Below are 24,676 nucleotides of genomic sequence, written 5' to 3' on the forward strand. Positions count from 1 at the left end.
ACTTTCTACAGCTCCACAAAAGCTGTGAATTTTGCAGCTCTTTAAAACAGAGGGGGAAATCCCTTCCAGCACTGCTCCAGACTCCCATGTGGTGCAGGAATTGCCGCTCCACTCATGGTGACAGATCAGCGAAGGGACAGAAGCACAGGCTGGATTTTCAGTCCCGACTTTGAGATGCAGCTGCCAAGCGGTGTTGCAAAGACAGACCTCTGGAGGTTTCTCATACTTTTTTTGGCTTATCCTCCTGGTGTATTCATCTTAACAGAAATCAGCTGTTCTCCTTCTCACTTATACAGTATTTGCAGGAGAGACTTTAGCATCTGGCCTGGCTATTATTAAAAGATGAGAACATCTTGCTCTTTAAGGAGAACACCACTACTGGTAATAAACGGACAAAGATCCTTTGCATCCAGGTTTCCCAAGATCAGTCTGGATTATTTGGGCTTTTTATCCCTTCTGTTGCAGTCTTTCTTTCCTATTTCCTCACGTTTGCTAACCAACCTCGCACACCCTGGAGCAGGAATAAAAATTGTGCTTTCCTGGGAGAAGCTGTCTCACAGCATTTGGAAGTAACAGCATCATTTTCAGCTACCAAGGACTTCTTTTTCCAACTGCGGAAATCAAAAAGTAAACAAGCTGGGGGGGCGGAGGGGGCGGGGGGAGTGGGAGGGGAGTTGAGGAGCTGCCTTTGTGTTTGGGGTTTGACTCTATTTTTAATAGTGCTCTAAAGTCACAGTCTGGAGGAGCAGCCACAGCCTTCCAGTACCTAAAGGGGCTATTAGATCACTGGAGAGGGACTTTTGACAAGGGCCTGGAGAGACAGAACAAGGGGGAATGGCTTTAAATTGAAAGAAGGCAGTGATAGATTAGATATTAGGAAGAAATTCTTCCCTGTGAGGGTGGTGAGGCCGGTGAGGCCCTGGCATAGGTTGCCCAGAGAAACTGTGGCTGCCCCAGCCCTGGAAATGTTCAAGGCCAGGCTGGAGCAACATGATCTAGCAGAAGGTGTCCCTACCCATGGCAGGGGTTTGGAATAAGATGGTCTTTAAGGCCTCTTCCTATCCAAACCATTCTGTGATTCTCTGAATACAAATGAAGGAGAAAGGAGAGGTCACCTAGCACTGGAGTCCTATAGATGTGCAGCAAGGTTTTAAACCCTTACGGTACTTTTTGTGCCCAAAGCCAGAGGCAGTGACAAACCCAATCCCTAAACCAGAAGTTGGGGAAAAGGTTACCATCTGCACTTTGAAAGGCTGGGGGGTGGATATTAGGAGAAGGTTGCGGATGCTGAAATCCCGGTTCCATCTCCACACTTAGAAGATACCAAGACTTGCTGGGCACAGCCTTGCTGAGAGGATCTGGTGCCAGTGGTACTGCATTGAGCCTCCCTTGAACTGGGAGACCGACTGAGACTCCTTCCAACCAGCACTTCAGTGACCCTTCATTGATAACACCCACACTTACGGGTAGGAAAATGCTGGCGTCCAAAACCGCGGGGCTATTAATAGAGGGACTTCAGCTGATCTCCACTGGTGTAATCACCAGCTGAATTTGGCCTCGTGGTAAACATTAATCACTGGCAAGTTGCTGCAGCGTATCAGCTTTAACATGGGTTGTTTGCTTTTCTCTAAGTGTTGGGACATCCCACAAAGCTCCAGCTGCTTGTCCCGAGCGAGCTGCTGGGAGGGAGCGGCCAAGGGCTGCCTCCACGGATTGCAGCGATCTCTGCTTTTCTTCCTGCCCCACCACAAATTCAGAGTAAATCTGTTGAGACAGCACAACTTGGCCTTAACTCCACATTGTTATTTGACCAGATCAGCAGTCTGGAAACTGGGTCAATTTTTCTAAACATGTGGTTTAGAAATGTGCTGTTTCAAAGGACACTATCCAATGGCGTGAGACCAAACATTGGATTTGTAGTGAAAAAAAGCTAAACAACAACAACAACAACAAATTCCAAAGCTCTCTGTAAACACTGAGTCCATGGGACACACTGACAGAGTAGGGAAATAATAAATTCCCTGATCTATATTTAGGGAAACTGAGGCACAAGGAGTCCCAAGTCATTTGGAGAATGACAGATGATGCTGAAATTTCCCAATTACAGAAGTAAAACTAATTTGTCTCATCCTTACAAGTTCCTAAAATATACCTATAGGGATTTTTTTTATTCTCTCACATAACTGCAGTAGGGAAATTCAAGTCTTCTTGTTATTTAGGTAACACAGTCAACACAAGAAATGTAAGTTGCATTTACCCTAAGTATAATATGCAATAAATGTGCATGAGAGTAGCAAGGCAGGTCTGAGAACTTCAATTTTAAATTATGTTGTGGGTCCCAAGTTACTGCATCAGATCATCAGAAGCTTTTGGAAGTTTGGGCTTTGCTCTCTTTGTATCTCACAACCTTATCCATTAGTGAGGCCAACAGTTTCCTATTCCCAGCAGGGTAAATGCTGAGGTCCCCCCTCCAAAGACATACAAGTATCACAAAGAGTCCTCATGGGAACAGCTCCATTCATCCCAGGCTGACATTGCACCAGAAGATCTACAGGGAAAAGATAATCACAGAAGGCCCAAGTTAAATATTTAATTTTTTTTTGTTTTAAGCTTGTGCTAAAACTTTTCTTGAAGATGTCGAGCAGAAATTCTCAACCTGCTCCCAATATTTTAACTTCCATGGTTGTCCGCATCACCTGTCCAAGGATTATGGGTTTCTAGTGGATTTGCTTATAACTTTTAACCCACCTAACAAATGTTTCTGAGGAATAACAGTCTTAGTCTGTCCTCTGCAAGCATTCAGCCAAGTGGTGAGTGCCTGAGCTGGACACCCTCACTACATCCCTACCCAAATATATCATCCAGTGTGTCCTCCCCCATGCTGTAGAGCTGGACAATATTAGGCAGAATATTGTCCATCCATGAGCAGTAACTCGAGGGAGGGATTTCACCCCAAAATATCGATTCATTTCCTCCTGACCAGGCAGAAGGTAGCTAGACAGTTCATATCAGTCCTTGGATATATAACTGAAGTTATTTCCTCCTTTTCCCCAGCAAACTGCTTGACGAAATTTTTAATTGGTGCCAGCATAGGGCTTGGTCAGACCCTGCTCCTTCTCACCCCCACCTCTCCCCAAGAGCTTGCTTTAGGCACAAAAACAGACCTGCTCTGAGCCGCTCTGGTGTTGCTCACAGCCACAGGAAATTAGAAAGTTAAAACCAAGGCCAGCAGAGAGAGGCAGTGCAGGACTGCGTGGAACCAGCAAGGCCTGACTCCAGTCATCCAAAGCTGATGTTCAGCACTCACAACCCAAAACACAGAAGATATTTACTGACACCAAAAAGATGGGGAAGAGAACAGTCATCACCGCTTGCAGGAAATGTCTCTAAATCTTCTCTCCTAAAGTGCTTTGAGTTTTATCTCCCCCCACTGCTCCACATATCTCTGTAAGGGGCTGTCCTCCGTGTTGGCCAGTGGTGGTCATTTTGCCTTGAGTGTTTGGTTTCTGGCTAAGGCAAGAGAGTTACCTTCACAAGCTACAGAATGGTAAATGAAGCAAAAAATCAAAAGCAACATCCCCAGTATGATACTTGACAGGAACTGCTGTACTGGATCAGAGGGATGGTTTGGCTCTTCCAGCCCTTTTTCTGACTATGACTGCTGTAGACATCCCAGAGAAATGTGCCAGAAACCAACAAAAATTGATCTCTAAGGTCCCTTTCAACCCAAACCATTCTATGATTCTATGAAAAGACAGAGGGATCACTGTAACTTCTCAATAACCTGCCTATGCACGAATTTAATCCTGTCCAACCTCTTTATTCAGATTGCATTTAGCTGAATATTTGCTCTCCATACAGTTACACAACCACTTTTTATCTCAGACAGCAACCTGTAGCAGGCAGCTCCCAGCCTGTCTTACAGGGTCATGGGATAATTTGGAAGAAACCGTGGGAGGTCTCCAACCCAACCTCCTGCTCAAGCATCCTCAGCTCCTGGGGTCAGACCATGTTGCTCCATGTTTTATGCAGTTGGGTCCTGTAAATCTCCAAGGACAGAAGGGTCACAATCTCTCAAGGCCCCTGTTCCACCACTCCATCACACAAAATGAAGAAAAATTGTTTATTTTCATAGATGAGAATCTGGATTAAGTGATCGTGAAAGGAAGAATAGCTAAATTAATCTGCATGCCAGAGGGAAACAGAAAGTCTTAGCACTAATGTTTGTAGCACAAGTCCCCCAGAAAAAATTTATAGAGTAACTACATCACCAAGTCTTGATTGGTTTGCTTGGTTCCTCACTCTTGGATCAAGCTTCCCTAAAATCAGGACTCAGATTATGAATTGGAATGAAAGCACTCTTGAAGACCCTCAAATATTATTACAAGGTTAAAACACCACATAACAACTGTGTAGGTCCATGGTAAAGCCAATAGAGCTCCCAAAATCAGTATCACTGACATTTAGACTCCAGAGACAAAGGTTTCTTGAAATGATCAGAACCTCACACCTCTGCTTCTATTTCTCTTTCGCAGACTCAAGAAATAGCTAAGAAGGACAAGAACTTACTGTGAAACCAGGAACAAGCTTGCAAACAATTCCTGTCCTCTCCTCATGCAGGTAGCCTCAGGTGAACTTAACCTCACCTTCATTAGATGCATCTCCTCCTACCCCTGACACTAAGCTGGAGGAAAAATAGCCTCCTCCCTCAGTCCCCTCCCAATCCATATATTTTTTGTTGCTTGAAAACTATTCTTGCCTCAGGCAATGCAAATCACAAGATTATCTGTAACTACATTCCTCAGGTCTGACCAGGAAGAGGTGGGGATGGATCAACCCCCATCCTGGAAAAGTGTCATAAATCCCAATCCCTCCCTCCCAGTTTAGAAATCCTGGTTTTCCCTGTACTTCAAACTCTGCCTACAGCCATCTTAGCACCAGAATGTCATGGCTAATGTCAACTGATAGGTTTCAGAGTTAATGATGTAGCAAGACAGAGCAGTTTGCACTTCTCTAAGAAACACAGGTTTTGATAGTTTGCAGGCTCAGAAAAAGAAGCAACATTTGAGATCAGTTTTAGAAGATGTTCTTTATCACACAAAGGCCTGGAAACTTGCTTGTTATATTTAATTGATGGGGCCATGATGGACAGGCCAGTACTGTGTCCTACCCTGTGCTTGCTTTACCCTGCCTGGTGCCAAGAGGAGACAAGGAATAAAAAGAAGCGAAGAAGAACATTAACAAAAAAAAAAAGCCATTTTATTGAAAATGAAATTAAAACTTCAAATTAATATTACAATCATGAGAAAATGCCAAACAATTCAATTTACAGTTGCAACATACAATACAAATAGTCCCTTTGAAGTTGAAGTAAACTGATCCACAATCATCGTCTGTGGCATAAAGCAGAGTGTGTTTGTACAATATGTGCATGAAAAGCAAATCTCGGGTGACAGCATTTGAAAAAATAAAAAATTAAAGCTTGTATTTACACAAAATGCTACAAATATTTTGTTCCAGCAGAAGTTCAAGATTGGTAAAGCATATTAACAACAAAAAAAAATTGGAATGTCACTCATATTACCTAAAGTTACTGTAAAAGTATGGTTTTGGCTGATATACTTAAAAGTACTGCATTAAAAAAAAAGCAAAGAGTTACCTGTAAACATGGAAGTAAACAAACATCTAAAAAAGTTCTCAGAAAATGTTAAACTGAAATGCATTCTATTTAAAACAAGGAGAAATTCAGGGGGGCAGAGAATGGGACTTCTTTGAGCTCATGGCTGATCCAGGTTTAATTATTGCTTTTGCTCATGGCTTGCTGGCGCTGCAGCCTGGTGAGGGGCTGAGCCTCGTTTTGCTCAGGGTGAAAGTGCAAAATTCTCCCTGCTCCAGATGGTACCTGTGGAAACTGGTCAATCTTTGCTCAGGGGACTGCTGGCAAAAAATAGTTCAATGCTAAGAAAGACACAGCATCTGGTCTTTTAAAGTAAACAATAAACGCCACACAAGTGATGCTGTGGGGTAAATAATTTGCTTTACTCATCCGTCCCGACCCGCTGCCCCCGATCTTGTTACCCTTAGGAGGAGGGAGAGGAGGCTTTAATCCTCCGTTTGGCAAAAGGGACATTGTGCCTTTTGTGCTGGAAGTAAATCTTTGGTAGGATAAGAGAACTGAACGGTAGAAAAAGGCCATTTTTTATCTTTAAATCTATGACTGGTGCCAAAGATTGCCACTGCCCGGAGGGAAGGGCTGTCGTACCTTTGGGAAAACTCCTGCAATGCCAAGTACCTCGCAAAAGCTCTAATAAACTGATAGGATTCACTACATAGCACCAGGTGGTTGGGGTTTTTTTTGTCTGACATCCTGTTTAAAGAGCATTTCCAAGTGAACTCAAAAGCATTTTCTGAAAGCTTTGGTGAGCATCTCTGCCTCAGCTTGTACAGCTCCCTCCACGACCAGCCTGATGCACTGGGAGAGATTTTCCAAAGGCACCGAGAGGGTTCAGGAGCTACTGAAAGTCAAGAGGCTGGTGCTCCTCTGTCTGCAGGTACTTAGAAAATCCTTTCCTTCCTATCTCAAGCAGGCAGAGTCAGGTCAGCCGAGGGCACGGATCAGCTGGATCAGGTACGCGTGCCTCAACCGGGCGGAGAAAACGTTTTCAACGTCTGTCCCTAATGGTCCAGTTGAAAAACCGCGGGGACACAAACACAGTCCTGTCAGTATTGGGCAAAACAAAAAATCTGGTCTGTGCTGGATTTATCCAGAAACAAAAACCAAGTGCTTGAATTTTACAACAAAGTCTGAAAAAAAAAAAAAAGAAAAAGAAAAAGAGAGAAAAAAAAAGAAAATCTGGGTTGCTGCCTGCAGCCACTCTTAACAACATTTCAACACAAAAGCACCCTAAAAATTACTTAATATGCATACAGTAAACCTTAAAAAGCCCTTCTCAGCAATAACAAATAATGTACAAATATAGTACCTTTTATTAAATAGGAAACAGCTTGCACTGGCAGTACATCTCTTTTTCTCTTGCTTACTAAACAAAAAACAAAACTGAAATGTGTAACCAGACACTGGCTTTTTAAGTGCTGCTGAGACTAACAAACGTTACTTTACAGTTACAAATAAATGGACAGTGGTATGCTTCAAGCTACCACAAACCAACAATAAATAGAATCAATTACAGCTTCCATCTTTGAAGGAAAACTAAGTATTAGAAGAAAAACAAAGTGTCTTACTTATACTTTAAGCATACTTGGTATACAACCTTTAGAAGGCAAAGACTTTTTATTAATTTATTATTTTTAAGAGCACGTCGTCACACAGATTGGAGGGATGTACCACGCTAATGGAAACTCGTTCAACAGCTTCGCTATTAACGAGCAGTAGGGGTGGTGTCCAGCTCTGTAATGGCTGTGCCCACTGTTGGTTTATTGCAATACTTTGGAGGGAGCCAAAGAACACCCAAGGAGCAGCTTGGAGGCCTCCAGCCCCTGAGGGGGCTGCAGAGAGCAGTGACTAAAGGACTAGAAGGAGGAGGCACCAGCCAAGCCCACCAGCACGCGCCAAACGTCCCACTAAACCAGGCTCAACATCACCTGTTTGGGGAGAGCGTGGGGCGGGTGGTTCAGCTCCCACCACATCCAGCTGTTGCCATGTCACCTCCCTGTTTGATATTGCTGCCCTGGGCTGGACAAAATTTGGGCCCCTCTGCAGGACAGTTTGGCAGCAGACAGGTTGGCCGAGAGTTTTGGGTGCAATCTGCTCTCCCTGTATCACGGCTGGGAGCACCAGAGCAGCTTTTAAGGTGAGTTTAGATTTTCAGCTTCTGCAGAGGTAAGTACTGCTGCCCTTGGGCTTGTCCCTCTAACACGGCAACAGCCACATCAGCTTCAGAGACACCACATCATCCGTATGGCTCCCGCATTTAATGCTAACGGGCGGTGACTCGCTACCAGGCAGCTTCTGTCTCAAGTTTGGAATCTTTTCATTCCACTGAGTGGGCTGAAATTGCAAGGGGAGGGGAAAATGTTTCACCATTTCTCCCTTAATCCCATTTCAGAGATGTTTAACAATTCATTATTTGCAAAAATACAGGCCTTGAACAGTTTTGATTTTTCTTTGGGGAAAAAAAAAACAACAACCCTTCTGAAATCCAAATTATGCTGTCAAAATAGACCATTTTAAATATGAATCTTTTCAAATTTTGAAGTTCTGAGAAAAATCCTGGGAGAAGAAGAAATTAGGGGAAGGGTGGAAAATATTTCATCCTTCCTACCATTTTTCCAGTGTCTCCACAACTACTGATTAAAAGGCAAGACTGTGTTGAAGGCAACCAGACAGCTAATAAAAATATTTTAAACACAATATTTCCTTCATAAGTTATATAAAAAGATCCTACATCCAAAATCATTTGATGTGGATGCATTTGGGTTGGGTTTGTCGTTTTTAAGTCACATTGTAAACTGGTTCACACTGGAACTGCTTTTCAGAGTTGGGTAAAGGTTTGAGGTTTACACCGTCGCGGAAATGTAATAAGTAAAAAAACCAAAAAAACAAAAAACACTTTTAGAGACCGAAGTCAATATATCATTACATTAACAAACGTTTAAAGGGTCCAAATGTCATTAAATAATTATAAATATTCTTTTAAAGTTATATGATGATTCACGTTAGCAAACAACCTCAAATTTTACACATTTATAATTTAAAAAAGAAAATAAAAAGAGAACATAGCTGAACACAAATACTATGTATACCATTTTGGCTCTAGTAATATATATTGCCATTCTCATATTTTGCATAAGTAATAACATTTTGTTTTTTCGTTTTTCAAGGTTTTGGTTGTTATTTTTGGTTTTTGGCTAATCGAAGGCAAAATGAGGGGATACAAAAGCAAAAAGGAAACCCTGGGGTTGGCTCACCTAACTTGAAAACTCATTCTCTTTAAGTACCCGAAAACAAACCAAAAAAGCAGTGAACAAAGAGAAGTTCCAACCGTTATCCGCAGCAAGGCTCGGGCAGAGTTTTTTGGGACAGCTGTTTTCGTCTGAATGGATCATGGCAAAATGGAAGCAACTCACTCTTTGCTTTCCTTTTTATGTGCACCAATACAAGCCAGGTGAATTGCACTACGGGTGTGGAGAGGGTCCCATACGTTGTATGATTGCAACTGTATCTGGAGTTCATGGTTATTTTGGGGTTTTTTATTAAAATAAAAGGGAATGCAGCCTTTGCCTTGCATCACCATGTTTCTCCTGATAGCCGGGGAGTCCGTTCTCTCCTCGTTGGCAAAAGTAACTCACTAGTTATTACAAAACTCTTGGGGGGGGGGGAAAGGAAGGGGAAAAAAAAAAGACAAAAAAAAAGGAGGGGGGGATTTTGTGTGTGGAGAAAGTACATTTTAAATATAAAATGGTTCCAAGGGGAAAAAAAAGAAAATATGTGCTTTGATTCACATAATCTGAAATATGGGTTGTGGTGTGTTGGTAACTCCTGTGTTATTTATGGCCATTATCATCCCGTCTACACAGTTGCACATATTGGTAAAATATTTTTTTTTTTTTAAAAGAAAAAGCAAAAAAAACCAAAAACAGGCACTTCGTAGTTAGTCGACCGTTTGGTGTTTGTTTTTTTTTTTTTGGCTTGCGGAGGTTGGGCCGGCTACGGAAGAAATCTCAGTACGGCCTCCAAACGGACTCATCCATCCTGCCACTAGAATTCAAGACGGTTGGGGAGCTGCTGTGGCTGCCATCCGCCTCCACCCCGTCACTCTGGGTGGGCAAGTTAGGGTTTAGCAGCGTGCTGCCGTTGGACGTGGTGGTGCACGGCGGGAGCATCCTGGAAGGGGAGCGGTCCCCTCCCGGCACCATGGGGAACTGGTATGATCCTGACGAAGTGCCATAGTAGAGATATGGAGTGCTGCTGGTCTGGAAAGGTCCACTTTGGTTTTGGGAAGAGCCGGGGTAGGGTGGTGGTAGGTAGGTGTGGTAGTGAGTGGTTGCGGACATACCCAGTGACATGCCTGAGGTGACTGGCGGTGTATAGGTAAAGGTGGCTGGATAGTGCATTCGTGGGTTGGAGAAGCGGCTCTCAGTGAGGGATGAAATGCTTGTGAACTGCCTGGGATCTGAAAATGGGCCCAGCTCTGAAGCACCTAAAAAATTATAACAAAAGACGGGGGAAAACAATTCTGTAAATACCATTTTTTGTATCAAGTGATGATAGAATTTTATTTTTCTAAGATAACCCACTTCTTTTGGCCCCCAAGAGAACAGCAGATCACATCAAGCAATACATTGCAAGGAACAGAGTCATACATCTGTCTTCTACAAGCGCTGGGCCAAACTCATCCGTGGTCTAACTCCACTGATGCCAATGGAGGGAGCAGCATTGCCAACCTGAAGCGTTCAAAGGTCACGAGTCAGGTCAGGGAAAAAAAACCCCTCTAAAATCAAGACACTGAAAAAGAGCCAAAAAAAGAAAGGGGAAAAAAAAAAATCTCTTAAATCAAGGGATTGAAAAAGAGCCAAAAACAGAAAGGTGGATTTGGAGTTGATCTGCCTTCTGGTTTCAGAGCTTTGAGGGTTATATATCTCTGGTTTTTTGCTAGAGCCTCTCAAGAAACTCAAGTCTGGTTGCACACAAAAGCTGAGATTCAGCACAGGCTGTCAGGAGCTGGCATTTCCAGAAAAGCAGAAATTATCATGCAGCTTGTAATAAAGCTACAAGAGCTGGCAACACCGAGTTAACTGTACCACTGACACCAGGAGAGTTAAACTGGAGGTGATTAAGACCCACTTCTTGCCTTAAATAATTTATTTAGGTGAGAATGTGTTCAGCTGCTTCCTTTGGCTGAAAAATGCTGTTTGCTGCATCTGAAGGACGGGCAAGGCCACTGCGCTGATAGCAAAGATGCAGATTTTACTTTTCAGAGCAGTTGATGGAAAATTACAAGCCCAACACTCTTTTTGCCATTGAAAAAGTTGTTTTCATATGTAGTCACTGCAGTCTGGTTGAAAAAAAAAAAGACCACACAGTTTATGGCTACTGTGCATGTCTGGATGGTAACGCTGTGAATTGGAGTCTAACGCAAAACAGGGATGGGTAAACTCATTTTGGCTAATTTCTAATCCCACATCAAACATCCAAAGCTTTGGAGCAGAACTGGAAAGCAAACGTTAGTAGGTGGGTGATGTGCTTAGGAGACCGTGGGATGGACAGGAGCAGAAGAAAAAGATGGTGAAAGCTCGTACTGGGAGCCAGAAAAGTGGAAAACAAAGAGGGTGTGGGAAAAGGGACAGGGGGAAAGAGGGAAAGCCTAATGAAGAAGTACAGAGTAGGAGGAGGCAAATGCATCGGCCAGTATGCAGCAGACACATATACACATATTTATAAAGAGATGGAAAGAGCAGAGTATAACTAAAGGGGGAAAATTATGAAATCAAATGGATCCTCCTTGCACTTCCCACCTAACACTTCTACAGTTTTACAGTCCTACAGATCCAGGGGTTCACTCACCTCTTTTTCAACCTACCGAACCTGATTTAACTCAAAGGAAAATACGGCATCTTCTAGATGCCAAATTAATGTGCTAAACACTGAAAAACTCTGTGTATCTTCAGTTTAAAATGAAGCACTTATTTTCCTTGTAGACAGGCTTCAGATCTGACTTGATGATACTGCTGTGTAGAAAGAAAGTCCCTACAGCCCTTCTACCCTTGGCCTCCTATAGCATCCACAATGGTTGTTGCTGCCACAAGCCACAGACTCAACAGCCTCTGTCAGCTTGTGTGGCACATTTTGGCATTTAGATCACTATATTCTCTCCTGTTCTCCCAGCTCATTAAACCCACGCCCACAATGACATTTAAAAGCAGAAGCAGGGTAAAGTTCAAGCACAGTTTGGGTTCAGGTTGGAGGACCCAGGCCACAGCCAGCTAAGCATCCAAATCACCCTGAAACCTGGGGGTTTATAATCTGCCATCTCAAAAGATATTGAGTACAGAGCTTTAAATGGGCAGTAAAAGCCCATTCTAAACTCTGATGACAATGTGATTACTATTATCTTTATCAGGGACTGAATCAGTGACCTACAGGTGAATGGGTCTGTCTCCATCATCAACCCCTCCAACCACAGCGCCATGGAATGTAATATAACTTGTACCTTTACAGCAAACACTCTACTACTTGATGCAACTCCTTTCGTTCCCAACTGCAAACAATAGCCAGAGGCAATACCACCCAGATTCAAAGCTGTAATTTTGGAACACTATCCTTTATATTGTGAACAGGTCTGATATGTATCTGGATATATAAGGTTAGAACATAATTTCCCCAGCTGCTCAAAATACTGAGTTTCAATCTGCTACTGCTTATACTCCTTTTTTTTTATTATTGTTGTTGCAACTTTCCCAACATGAACAGAATTGCTCTTAGTTTACCCTGATAGAAGCTAAACAGGATTTTTACAGTCAAAGATATGAGTGTAAGGGTGTAGAAGAACATCAGTATTTTCAGTTTCTTTGCAATCAATACCTTTTTTTTCTTAGCAACAAACTCTCCAAGCAGTTTTACACATTAAAAGGCAATCTCCCTCTCAGGGTTAGATCCAAATATTATCTGTATGGGTGTTGCCAAGAGATCATGTCTGCGTCGAATCACTGGGAATGTGCACACCACACGTAGGCATTTCGAATGTGGGGCTACAGACCTCGTTACATACCGTAGTAAATCCACACTTGTTTGCTTTTACTGTTGCTTGTAAAGTACAATCCTATTTACCCAAAGGCCAAATAACCATAACCCTGTCTTATCTCACTCATGGCTGTGTCTGCATGGCTCCTGCACACTCACTTCTCCAGCTCCCCTCTTGCCCAACCACCTTTTGCTGTCTCCATAACTCCCTGCATAAGGCTGCCACTTGTTCCCAGCCTTATGTATCTCCATTTGGCAAAGATATTTTTGGAGATCAGGAGAAGTTCTCTGAGATGCTTGTTTGAAAGTCTCATTTCTAAGTGAAACGTATGAAAAAGTCAGCTCTAAACCTCAGCTTCTTGCCATCCTCACTGCTATGCAATCCTGCTGATGCATTTTCACCCTCCACCTCCTTTCTCTGTGCTACCTCCTTATGTTAAGGTTGATTTTGGTTCTAACTTGGAAACCCCAGATGACTATTAATTTATACATGTTTAGCTCTATGCTGGACTGGAATGATAAATGGGTATGGCACCCATCTTTATATCTACTTGTGCACAAACAGCGATGTTGATCAGCAATACAGTAACATGACAGTGCAAGTATATAACTCATAATATAATAATTATAATATTATAATAACTTATTTATTCCTCTCCCCAGCAGGATTAAAGATCTATGCTAATTTTTCTGCTGTCAGAGCAAGAAAACCATTTGCATCTGTGAATTCCCACTCTCATGATAGCTTGCATTAAACGGATGAAGCACAGACCCTCTGCCCTACAACGTGGCCACAACATGATGAAACCACACTTGTGTAAAGAGGAAAGACTTTATATTATGCCTCCAGAAAGACAGACACGGCAACAAGCACAGCAAGTGATCTTTTGCTACATAGTGTCATCAGCTGGCTGTATTGCTTAGCAATCCAAAAAAAAAAAAAAATGAAAAAGGCATATTTTTGAAAAAAGCAAACCATTTTACATCTGAATGAGTCCAAGCTAAACTATTTTTAAATCTTCCAAGCTGATTCCTCCCTAATGTAACCTGGCACTCCAGTTTTCTGAGAGGTATACGTTTAGAACAGAAAAGTGGTCATGTTAACATGCCAATATATATGCTAACATCCCAGATTCAAGAATACTGCTTCAGTGTGTTTCATATTTAGAATAAGAACAATTAAAATTCCATGTGGTTTCACTTATTTTGATTTTGATGCACTCATTAAAATCCCTAGACATGGGCATATGCCAGCAACCAACTCAAATGGTTTTGCGTTCGCACTTAGAACACAGTTTTACCTGTTGCAGCTTTGCAGCTCTACCATACACAGCTGCATGCGTGTCGTGGTCATTTCTCTTTTGCAGTTTACAAATGCCAGTTAATGCCAATTAATGCTCAGGTCTCAACTAATAAGCTGTGCTTGTGGTTTGCAGAAAATGGGGCAAAAATTTCTGTCAGGTTTACAGCACTTCGGCCAATTGCTTCCAATTATTACAGATCATAATGTACTGTGGCCAGATTAACTCCTTGTGGGTACAGCAAGATGATATCTACTTTAAGGGGCTACAGGATAATTTTATAAGTTACAAATATTGTAATTTGCTCTGTCATATAAGGTGACTATAAGTCACTATAAGGTGATTACCAAAAAAAGTCCCCTTGGCTTACTGCATATGTTTCATAGGAAAATTTCTAGCCCATCAATGCATAACCATTGGATGCACAAAAACAGTGATGCTGTGTTCAAGACTCACTGAACAGGAAATTCATCTATATATAGTTAAATATACTTATCAGTAGCTAAATTATTCACTTGTGTTTTGGGGAGCTTCAGTGTTAAGACATTCGCTGAAGCTGATACTAGATTTTGTTGATTTTTTGTTCAATAGTTCAATTCAGGCTGAGACATTGTAGCAATGGACCCATTAAAATTGTTTTTTCCTTCCCAAACATCTACGTCTATGAATTATATGTGCAGCCTGGATTGCTTACAGCTGATAATATCTCCTCGGATGGAGCATGCCACACACTTCACATGATGAGACCATTTTCAGTCTCTTACAGCTTTGCTAAACTTTAAATGTTCTGGCTGAAACTGTCCATGCTGGGCGTCTGTCTCGGTCTAAATTGTGATTTATGCATTTATTTGTTTTTAAAATTTCAGCTGAAACTCTTCTGCTGGGAAAAATATATTGTTTTACTAATCTTAAACTCTGAGGAGCCTTCCTTTGAAAAGCTGTACCAGTTCCATGCTTTGAAGTAAGGACTTGAACTTTGGAATAGGAGTGGCTTTTGTGTGAGAGATGTTGCCATGAAAATCCAGCCAAATATGAACAAATCATAAGCATTCTGACTAAAAATGGGCAGAAGAGTCTGTGCCCCTACAAAGACACTTGTCTAGAGATTGGAATGAAATACCAGAGTCCCAAATCTCAGCCTTTTTTCTGCAAATATTGTTGAAACACAGGGACATTGCCACCCATCCCCATGCCAGCCCCATGAAGGATTGGTCCATCAATGGCTCCACTCACTGGAATGGCAGAGCCTGAGTGAAAGGAGTCCATGGGTGTTTGTATAGTATTGCAAAGAAAAATTTGGAAAGGCGAGGTTATTTGGGGTTTGATTTTTTTAGAAATCTGAGAAACTATGAACACAACTAGGGACAAACAAAAGGATGTTATTGAGGTTACCACCTCAATAGAGGTTGTGAGAAAGTTAGGAAACACCAGCATTTAAGTTACTTCTCCATATGCACAATACAGCATTCAACTACACAAGACGCTACTCCTTTTCCATGAACCCTCCCAAGCTGGCCACCTTTGGAGATGTATCTCAGCTGAAGAACAGAGAAGACTGTTGTCTATAGATCCCCAAAATCCACTGCTCCAAGAAATCAGAAGGGGTGAAGTGAATGAGGTGAGAGAGACCCAATTATTTCCTGAATTAACTGGATTTTATATGTGTTTTTGTCACATGGCTCCTACATGACTCAGTTGAAATCTCTCCAAATCCCATTTTCACTTCTCTCATTTTCAGTGTGCAGCAAAGATGTTGGCTTCTGATTTGCACGTGCACTAAATGTTCCCAGCTGCAGCTGAAACCAACGGGATCACAGGTCTGAACATAAGGCTACAGACAGAACAGAAACTGTGCTGTAGGTGACAGAGAGAAGGTGCACTGAATGACACGAGAGCCTCAGTTCTCTATGTAAAGCAGGTTCTTTCTTTCTTGGGAATATTGCACTACAGTGAGCTGTATACAAATGCTATGGCAGAAATATCAGAGCAAAGCCCAGCAAGAAATTAGGGATTCCTTCTTCAGAGCAGCATTTAATGCTCTGCAATAAGCAAGGCCTGAGGAAATGCAAAGAACAAGAAGAAAACAAAATGTTGAAGAGCTGCTCATTAAGTTAGCACTGTCCATCTTGTGCACTGAATGAGACAGGAATCCCGTGGGAAAAGTATCATGTGATCCTGTAATTAAAATCTCTAATATAATGCATAAGCAAAATGAGGCTAATGTAGAGTTGCACAGGCAATGTAAGTACTGAGATTTCTCAATTTCTGAGCACTTCATTTTGCAATCTTAAGGATTCTTTGCAATGTGTTTGGATGGAAGAGTAGTTATTTCCTAGCTGCATCTCTTTGGGTCTTTCCCAAGCATCCTTCTGTATCAGGGAGACAATGTTATTTTGCTCTTCATTTTGTTAAATTTTTGTTCCCTCCTTCTTCTAATAAGGGTTTAGTGAATCACACACAGCATGATCTTTCTGCCTCCTTCCAGGCAGGCCTTTGGCTCTCCAAAACTGCTGCACCACCTTCCGTCTGGATGCCTTTGTAGGATGCAGCCTGAGACTGCAATTCCCAGGGATCCCAAACCAACTCCTCCTGTATCTACTCCTTGCTGTAGCTGTTAGGTCCTGATCCCAGAAACCTAGGCTGGTGCTCAGCTTCCTGCCAAGCTCAGGGACATTTCTCCCACACATCTGCCACTGAATGTGTGTCTATGCACTGTGAGGGTGAGGGTCAAGCAGAAATAATGCACAGGGCTTCTCCCTCCCTGGTTCACTTTTGGGATGAGCATGCATCATCTGGATATTTGGAACCATTTATCATAGGAAATTGTATGTTTTCAAATGCCTTTTCCCCTCTCTTTAATTCAGGAGAGGAAAAAAAGAAAAAAAGCATAATTTTTTTTCTCATTTTTTTCCCTCCAGGTCACCCCAAGCAGGTCTCCTGGCAAACAATAGCTGCAGAAAAGGTGTGAACTGGCTCCCCCCTCCTCTTTTCTTCACCTCAACAAGGTGTTAACTTCAAGGCCTAGTTGGGACCCTTTAAACTGCAACATTATTAAGCACAGCAGTCTCACAAAAGTCAGATGGAGGAAGGAACACTTTAACCCCTTCAGAGCCTCACATATAACAGGCGAGACCCTAATTACAGTACATCCCTTCTGTCGTCCTTCAGTACCCCATTTCACACAGTAAACTGCACTTTTATGGCTCCTGGTATTTAGGTATCAGGACTTTGGCACCTCGAATACCACGGATTAATTTGCAGATAGATGTTTTCACTGAATTTATGATGCTGCACCTAAGCCCTTTGCGGGGAGAAACACCCCATAAATAACAGTTAGCAGCGACCATTAAAGTACCACTCTTGCAAATAAAGGAGAATGTTTCCCAAGCAGATAAAGAAGAGTGTTTCCCAAGAAGAGATGTTAGATTGCTATAGAGCAAAATAGGAGTCTCTTTGCACTTCTTCAACCCAGGTTCCATCATTACCTGTCCTGTTCCCTCAATAGGACTTTTCTTCCGGATGAAGCTGGTTTCCTTCAGGCACCCAAGTCTTTCTGGGTGACACTACACATCAAAACACAGGTGGTTTCTCACTGCACCCCCAGAGCTAGCTCATCTAAAATTTAGGGAACATCAATAGGTAGAAAAGTGCAACAACCAACCCCTCATAGACGGACTGTTGGGAGCAGAAATGAAGCTATGGAAGCATCAGTCATCACCGTCTCATTTATAGATGCTGCCTCACACAGGACTCGTAAACCTTCCTAATGAGAACCACAGGAGGGGGACAAATGGTCGCATTACAGAAACAGGTCCTCAGCTGGTGGTTGTGACCTGCCACCCGTGGCTGCCTGTTGACCTGTTGTGATGGGGAGCCTCTAACTCCTCAGCCTTTGCCATCCCATCTCAGCAGCTCCAGTCTGGAGCTGTCACGGGTGATTCAGGTGGAAAAGCACTGGCAGTATATCAAAAGCCCCCTGCTTGTTTAAAGTCTCAGGCCATCTATACGCTATGCTGGAACCAAAAAGTAAATAATGCTTCCTGGAAATAAGTCTAGGAACTCTGCAACATGGCATGGCACAAACACACACACAGGCGCATAGTGCTCTCCATTCGGTTTTCCTCAATTTTTCCTGCCTGAAATTCAGTCACTGCTGTTTTCCTCCAGCCGAAAGGCATCAGCAGGAACACTTGAGGCTTTTCTTGGAGAGCAACCTCAGCGTGTTGTGTACAGCAAGGGGGTGAAACCGCAGGGCTGAGCGCTGCGGTGCAGGCACAGCGAAGGCAAGCGTCGGGACAGCAATCCTGAATAAATTCAGTGAATGGGAAGATAATATACATCATGGCTCACAAGCTACTTTATTCCTCCTTTTTTTTTTCTTCTTTTCAGAAAAATGTGCCTTAACTATCCAGTATAAATATTTGTTTCCAATGTTGTCATGAATTGTACTTTTCCACTGCATGCTACTAACTCAGAAATACCATCTGATCCTGAGGCAGACACAAAGGAACTATGTTTTGCAGGACGGAGGGTGGGGGGAAGCCCTTGGCATTGCTCTGTTATTTCACCCTTTAAACCTCTCTTTTTCCCTTCCTATCCAAATTTTCCTTTCAAATCTCATTCAACTAATACACATCTCTCCCGAGGACAGAGGATTCCTTGCTGGTTCTTGATTAAGAGTTTTTAAGAAGCCGGGAAGGAAGATGTTCTTTGAAACTGGATCTACTGTAGGATGGGAGCCAGCACACAGGACACCATGTCTTTCAGAGAGGGCCACACACAGTGCCACTCCAGTCATATGACTTCTCTGTCACATCCTGAAGCCATTTCCAGCTCGTGTGCGAGTTTGTACTCCCATTTAGAAAAGGATGGGATATATTGGGAACACACATATGGAAACACTTTCAGGGAATCAGTTTCCATGAAATCCATAATAAGCCAAGTGGCTTCAGATGTGGCAGTGTGCCTCAGATTAGCAAAAAAAAAAAAAAAAATAAAAAAAAAAGAAAGAAAAAGAAAAAATAGAGGCGAAAAAGCGAAAGAAATAAAAAAGAAGGACAAATCTACCCTTTCAGCCCTCATTTCAGTTTCAAGGGGGGGAAAAAAAGTTAAAAAAAACCCAAAAACTAAAACCCGCTAATGACTTATGGCTACCAAAACAGGGAGTCACAAAAAAATACAATTAACAAGAGCACTCCTCCTCCCCCAAATAAGGACACTGCTATCGGCATTTCTGCAGCTCTCAGACAGCTCTCCTGGCATCTGCCAAGCTCACATAGGGTCGGCATAGCCATGGTCCTGCCTGCACCAGTGTGGGTGGGTTGGGCAGATGCCCACTGTCTGGTAACCTGTGCAGGTAATTTTTTCCTCCCCTTACAAATTTTCCTTCCTTTCCTTTCCTTCCTGCCCTTGCAAAAACTGCAGCTTGGTGATAAACTGTACGTTAAGTAAATCTCCCAAGAAAGGACGGATTCAGGAGGGGACATCCCCTGGATGGGGTTGGCTGGATCTGGGCCATGCTAAAAGCAGAGTTTATGGTGGGATGATATGTTTGGGTTCGGGCCATAATGCCAGGCAGGGGGTGGATATCACCTGCCAGATGTGCTTGGAGTCAAACTTCAAGAACAACCCCAAGGTACCAGCGAGCAGAAGCCAGGAGTGCCCTGACGATCCTAAACAGCACAGTAAAGGGCTGGAGGCCATGTCAGTGCTGGGCAGGAGGGAAGTAGGCAGCTCATCTGAGCTAGTGTGGTGCTGGAATAACTTTTGCGTGGCTGAGGAAGTGGGAAGAAGCATGGAGCAAGTGGCAGGAGTTCAAATGGGAACTGAAGAGATGCTACGTGCATCTCTGTGACAGCTTTTTATCACGAGAAAATAACCAGGAATTTGGCTGCTAATTGGGGCTGTATCCTACAAACCCTACTTTTCCTGACAAACAAATGACTCCACAAATAGTCCCTCTGTTTCCAATAGGGTTATTTGCAGTAGGAGGGACCACCCAACATGAGAGGATCAGGCCCTCCCCTCCCTTGCTCCGCCACTCGCTTCAACCTTCCACAGCCAAATCCGAATGCAAAAAAATACCCACGAACTGCAAAGGCTTTTCCTTGCTGCTGCTGGAAAAGCCCTGGACTAGAACGGCTGTGGAAAGGTCTCGTGTGCTATTAATATGATGCTCTCCCTGGCTTCCGCCACCAAAATGAGGATTTGCCATTTGTTTCTCAGGCTGGTTCTTTCCACTCAAGCTCCGGCACAGTAACTAACTGAAAACTTCTGCATCAAGGAGAAGGTCTCTTTTAAAGTTTGGCTTGGCTTTGCTTTCAAAGAGTTGTCTGTATATTTTAGAATATGTAGAACTTGCCTTTGATTTAAACCTCGCTCCTAACAATAGACAAGAGACGATTTCTCTACTGAGCAATTTAAACAAAAACAAACATATTTTGGTTACTCGGCCTTGTTCTCAAAAAGCTCTGTTGTTGGGGTTTTTTTCCAGAGAAAAATCAAACCCTACAAATCGTTACCCTTCTGGCCAAAAAAGCTTAAATTCACAAATGTAGATAGTCCATTTTTTTTCCCTGAACAATATCATACACAGAGGAAGAAAAGCACCTCGCCAGCCCCTAGACATCCATAAAACACGAAACACCCCCCCCCCTCATCTAAACAATTAAAACCACATTTCTCCCCTCCAAAATAACTTCTCCTTTCAAAGGACATTTTCAGCCTCGGTCCCTGTCCACATGCAGGGCCGTGATGTTGATTTGTAATCCTCCCCGGCATGAAGTCCCGTGTCCCCAGAGGGTAAACAGCCGCACCTCGTCCTGGAGGCAGCTGAAAGCGGCTGCTTGTGTTCGGAGCTGGGGCTGCACAGGATCCTGCAGGAGCAGCCGCTACAAGGGGATGAGGGCACTTAGCCCATGGAGCTTCTGGCTACTGGAGAAAGAAGACGGGAGATACCAGGGAGGCATTTCCATCTTAGGTTAAGGATTTTAGCAGCAGGCGCAATAACGCTGTTGGAGTGAAAACAGTGGAAAATAACTCACCCAGCGACGGCCAGAGTTTTTTCCCTTACAGTGAGAACACATTTCCCCCAAGTAACACAAACAATGGTAACATTGTGATAAAATTGTCAAACACGTCAACATGACTCAAGGCCCACCGTCTAAAGGAATTCTGGGAGGCTCAGGTGAGAAGGAGCCCTGTGGGGAGATGTGTGGGTGAACATGGAGCCAAAACACTGCTCTCATCTTATGAGGCAGAGCAAGAGCAGCTCGGGGATGTCGCGACCCTTGGCATAGCAAGAGCAAAACGGTGGCTCTCAAGCCACAGAGCAGGACTTGCCACCATCACCACGAACTTCAGGGAGACAGAGGAAAACTTCGCACCCAACCACTGGGCTGTTTTCACTGGAGCTTCTACTCTCATAGCTAAGAGTCGAAAAATCTGAGCATTTCAAAGACCTACAGAGGTTTCAGCCCAGTTTAGACACCAGACTGCCATGAAATTCAGCAGGGCACAGACAGCTAAACATGGTTGTAGAGCAGGGCTAGAGGGAACTGTATTCTTTCTTATATTCGCATTAACAATATATGATTTTCAATCTCATTTAGTAAAAGCTGTGTAAATCCCTCTGTATATTTTTTTCATTCCTTTCAGACCTAACCGAATTTTTTTACTAAGTTAAGGCAAACTACTCAAAGCAAAGTTTCAATCCGTTGAAGCTTGTCCACACAGCATCCCCATTCATCAGCCGTACTGAAGCTTAAACCAGCCTAACTTTGAACATCTCTAAATAAATGCTTCTTCTCCATAGTGTAAAGTCTGAATATAGGTTTTATCCTCCCAGGAAGCTGGTGATGAGAAAGAGAAACAGACTTTGGTCTGTAATAGCTCACATCACAAACACGCTTTAGGCTGTTTGATGTACAGCACCTTAGGCTATACTACTAGCAGCTCTTTAGGTCACCAATGGTGATTTATCTGGGACATGGTATCTTGAATTTTAAGTTCAGATCATCAACAGTGACTAGAAATAGAAAGCCCACTTATCCATTAAAGCTGTTACCAGGGGAAATGTGATGCATTGCTTTCTGGCTTTTGCTACTGCTTTGTTTTGTGAATTAGGGCATATAATTTGATTTTCCCGGGTAAATTTTCCTTACTATAGGATGAATATTTTAATAGTTCTTATTAACCAAGTGACAAAGACCAGTTCTACAGTTTGAAAAATACTATGAAATCTTTTGTTGGGAAATGTAAAATTACAAAGATTAAAGGCAAAACGCAACAGACATTTTTTTAAGCTCTTCAACGGGGAAGACACAGAAAAAGTGGAAGTCAGACAGAGCAAAGAGAAAACTTGACTTAAAATAAACTTTCATACATGATCCCGATTTCTGAAATAAAAAAGATGTGTACAAAGTCAGTCTGAGTTATCGCCTTCAGTTGTCCTCATCTGCTTGAGAAAGCAGCAGCTAAAGTGGCTTTAAACCAAACTTCCAGCGCATCTGCAGCGCAGACCAGAGAGAGCAGGAGCTGGGTCGGCTGAGCACCAGCCGCCGGGCTCCAGCTCCGCTGCGGCTGGAATGGCTTCCTCCATGGGCAAGCAGCCTGTCCTCAAAACAGCTCCAAACCAGTCTGGCCCACCTACGTGGGCCAGGCCAAACGAGGAACTGGTTGGGTTTGGACTAACCTTAAACCCAGCTTCCTATCTAATTTTGGAATCTAATACGATGGCTCCCAGTTCGGCTCTGGTGGTGCTTAGATCCTCCCCTGCGCTCCTTTTCACCCATAAAAAAGAAAACAACATGGGTTGGCTTTCAGCAGGAATCAAAATGAAAACAAAAACAAACAAAAAATCCCTTTAGAGGGAGATATTTGAGAGAGGAAGAGGGAAGAAAGGGGAAAGAGAGGTGCCTTTTTCCCATTGCCAGAATTCCTCTGTGGCTCCTCTGGCCATGCCAGCATCCACATCACAGTTCCCGGGGACTTCCTCTGAGCAGCTTCTGCGAGACACCTCTTCCAATGAGCCATTTCATCTCGGGTTTATGTTGCAGAGATTTCGGGTCAGCAGCCCTCCTGGTGTTCTTGAGGCACTTGCTTCCCTTCCTATTTGGCAAGCCAGTCACCTTTGCAGAAGGTCTATTTTTCAATCCTCAGTCCCTAGTCCAGATCCCAGCCCTTGCAATCTGCACCCTCGAGGATATCTAAATGTTTATGCTATTTCTCACTGAGGTCTCTATACCTTCCCTCTGTCAAGGCTAACAAACTCTATGCAGCTCTAGTCTTTTAACTGCACCCAAATTAACTATTTCAACTTTAATGAAGTTTTTTTGGCTGGGATTCCTTCTTTGGGACATAGTTTTATTTTTGTTTTCAGTGGCAACAACACACATAACTAGCTGGCTCCACTGAACTGGAATGATCTGCAGATGTTTGATCCTATTTCTGCACAGAGCGGCACAGATCATATGATCTCACAAGGTTCCTGTCAGTCCTATATGATTACGACACTACAGACCTATAGGAAATGGAAGAGTTGATCCAGCAGATACTCTGTGACTATTCTCGCTCACCTAGGGGAAAGCAGATTCACAAATCCCTATTAAGATCTATTAAATATAGTAATGTAGACGGAATAATCCAGCTTTGGCAATGCCTAGAGCTTGGGAATATGTAAATATTCTCATTTTGCACTCCATGCTGACAAGGTGACAGGTCCTGAATGGACCCTTCATCAAACCTGGTGTGGCTGATCATCTGCCCCACTCAGCTTTTTCAGTGATGATGCTGACAGACACCACTTGCCTCTTATTACAAGCTGTAACCAGCAGCTTTGTCCTTTCCTTCCTGCTAGCCCTAAAACCTGAGAGGAGTACCCTCAAACATCATCCTTGCACTCCCTTCTGACCCACACTCACCACCTGCCAGCTCTAGTGAGATTAAAGCCACTGCTACCACCTCTCTGGCTCTCTTTATGTTACAATCCCCTCTTGTTTTCCACTGTACATCTTGTACCCAGCTGTACTGTATTCAAGGGCGCAAATTCATAGGGGACAGGCTGATCTCTCTTTTTTCCTCCTCTTCTTTAACTGTACAGTCCCTAGCACAAGGGGATCAGACCTCCAGACACTGCCACAATGCAAACACTATTAGCAGCCACATGGCCGGCGGTGATTCCAGCAAAGGTCCATTAGCTATTCACAAATACAACTATTGCTTTGATCGCTGAACTTCACCGCCTGCAGGAGCCAAATTTGGGTGCCCCAACTAAAGCCAAAACCTCAACTGATGCCTTGACAAGAGGACTGATCTCCAGTTTGTGGAAATCTTTCAATCCCACATTCAGCTTTCAACACAACACAGAACATCATTTCAGCACAAAATTAAATACGGCAAGCTGTGTTTTTACAGACACTTATCCAATAAAAATGATGTGCCCTGTAAATTTGGTCCTGTACCTGTGCTGCAAACTGGTTTTCCAAGCAAGCCCATTGTGCAGCCTAATTATGTAAACTAAACCAAGGTGGACATACCTTTAGCTACTGGCTTTATAAGATTCTGCCGATTCTAAACAGTGCTTGTTTAATAGAAATGGGCATTAAAAAGCAATGATGTCTATGGATCAGACAGAGATAGCCCAGTTAGACATTAAAAATAACGAGTGGAAACCACA

At 43.1% G+C, this 24,676-nt stretch overlaps 1 protein-coding gene across 1 annotated transcript in view; it reads right to left on the reverse strand.

Annotated features, from left to right (window-relative positions):
- Positions 1 to 9,571: 9,571 nt before the first annotated feature.
- Positions 9,572 to 24,676, reverse strand: part of RUNX2 (RUNX family transcription factor 2) — a 155,387-nt gene continuing 140,282 nt past the window's right edge. The window contains exon 8 of the mRNA XM_032683156.1: positions 9,572 to 10,160. Coding sequence (XP_032539047.1) covers positions 9,682 to 10,160 — 479 coding nt within the window. The 3' untranslated portion in view covers positions 9,572 to 9,681. The remainder of the gene's footprint in view (positions 10,161 to 24,676) is intronic.

The sequence above is a fragment of the Chiroxiphia lanceolata genome, chromosome 3 (assembly GCF_009829145.1).
Source record: "Chiroxiphia lanceolata isolate bChiLan1 chromosome 3, bChiLan1.pri, whole genome shotgun sequence".
Lineage (NCBI taxonomy): Eukaryota > Metazoa > Chordata > Aves > Passeriformes > Pipridae > Chiroxiphia > Chiroxiphia lanceolata.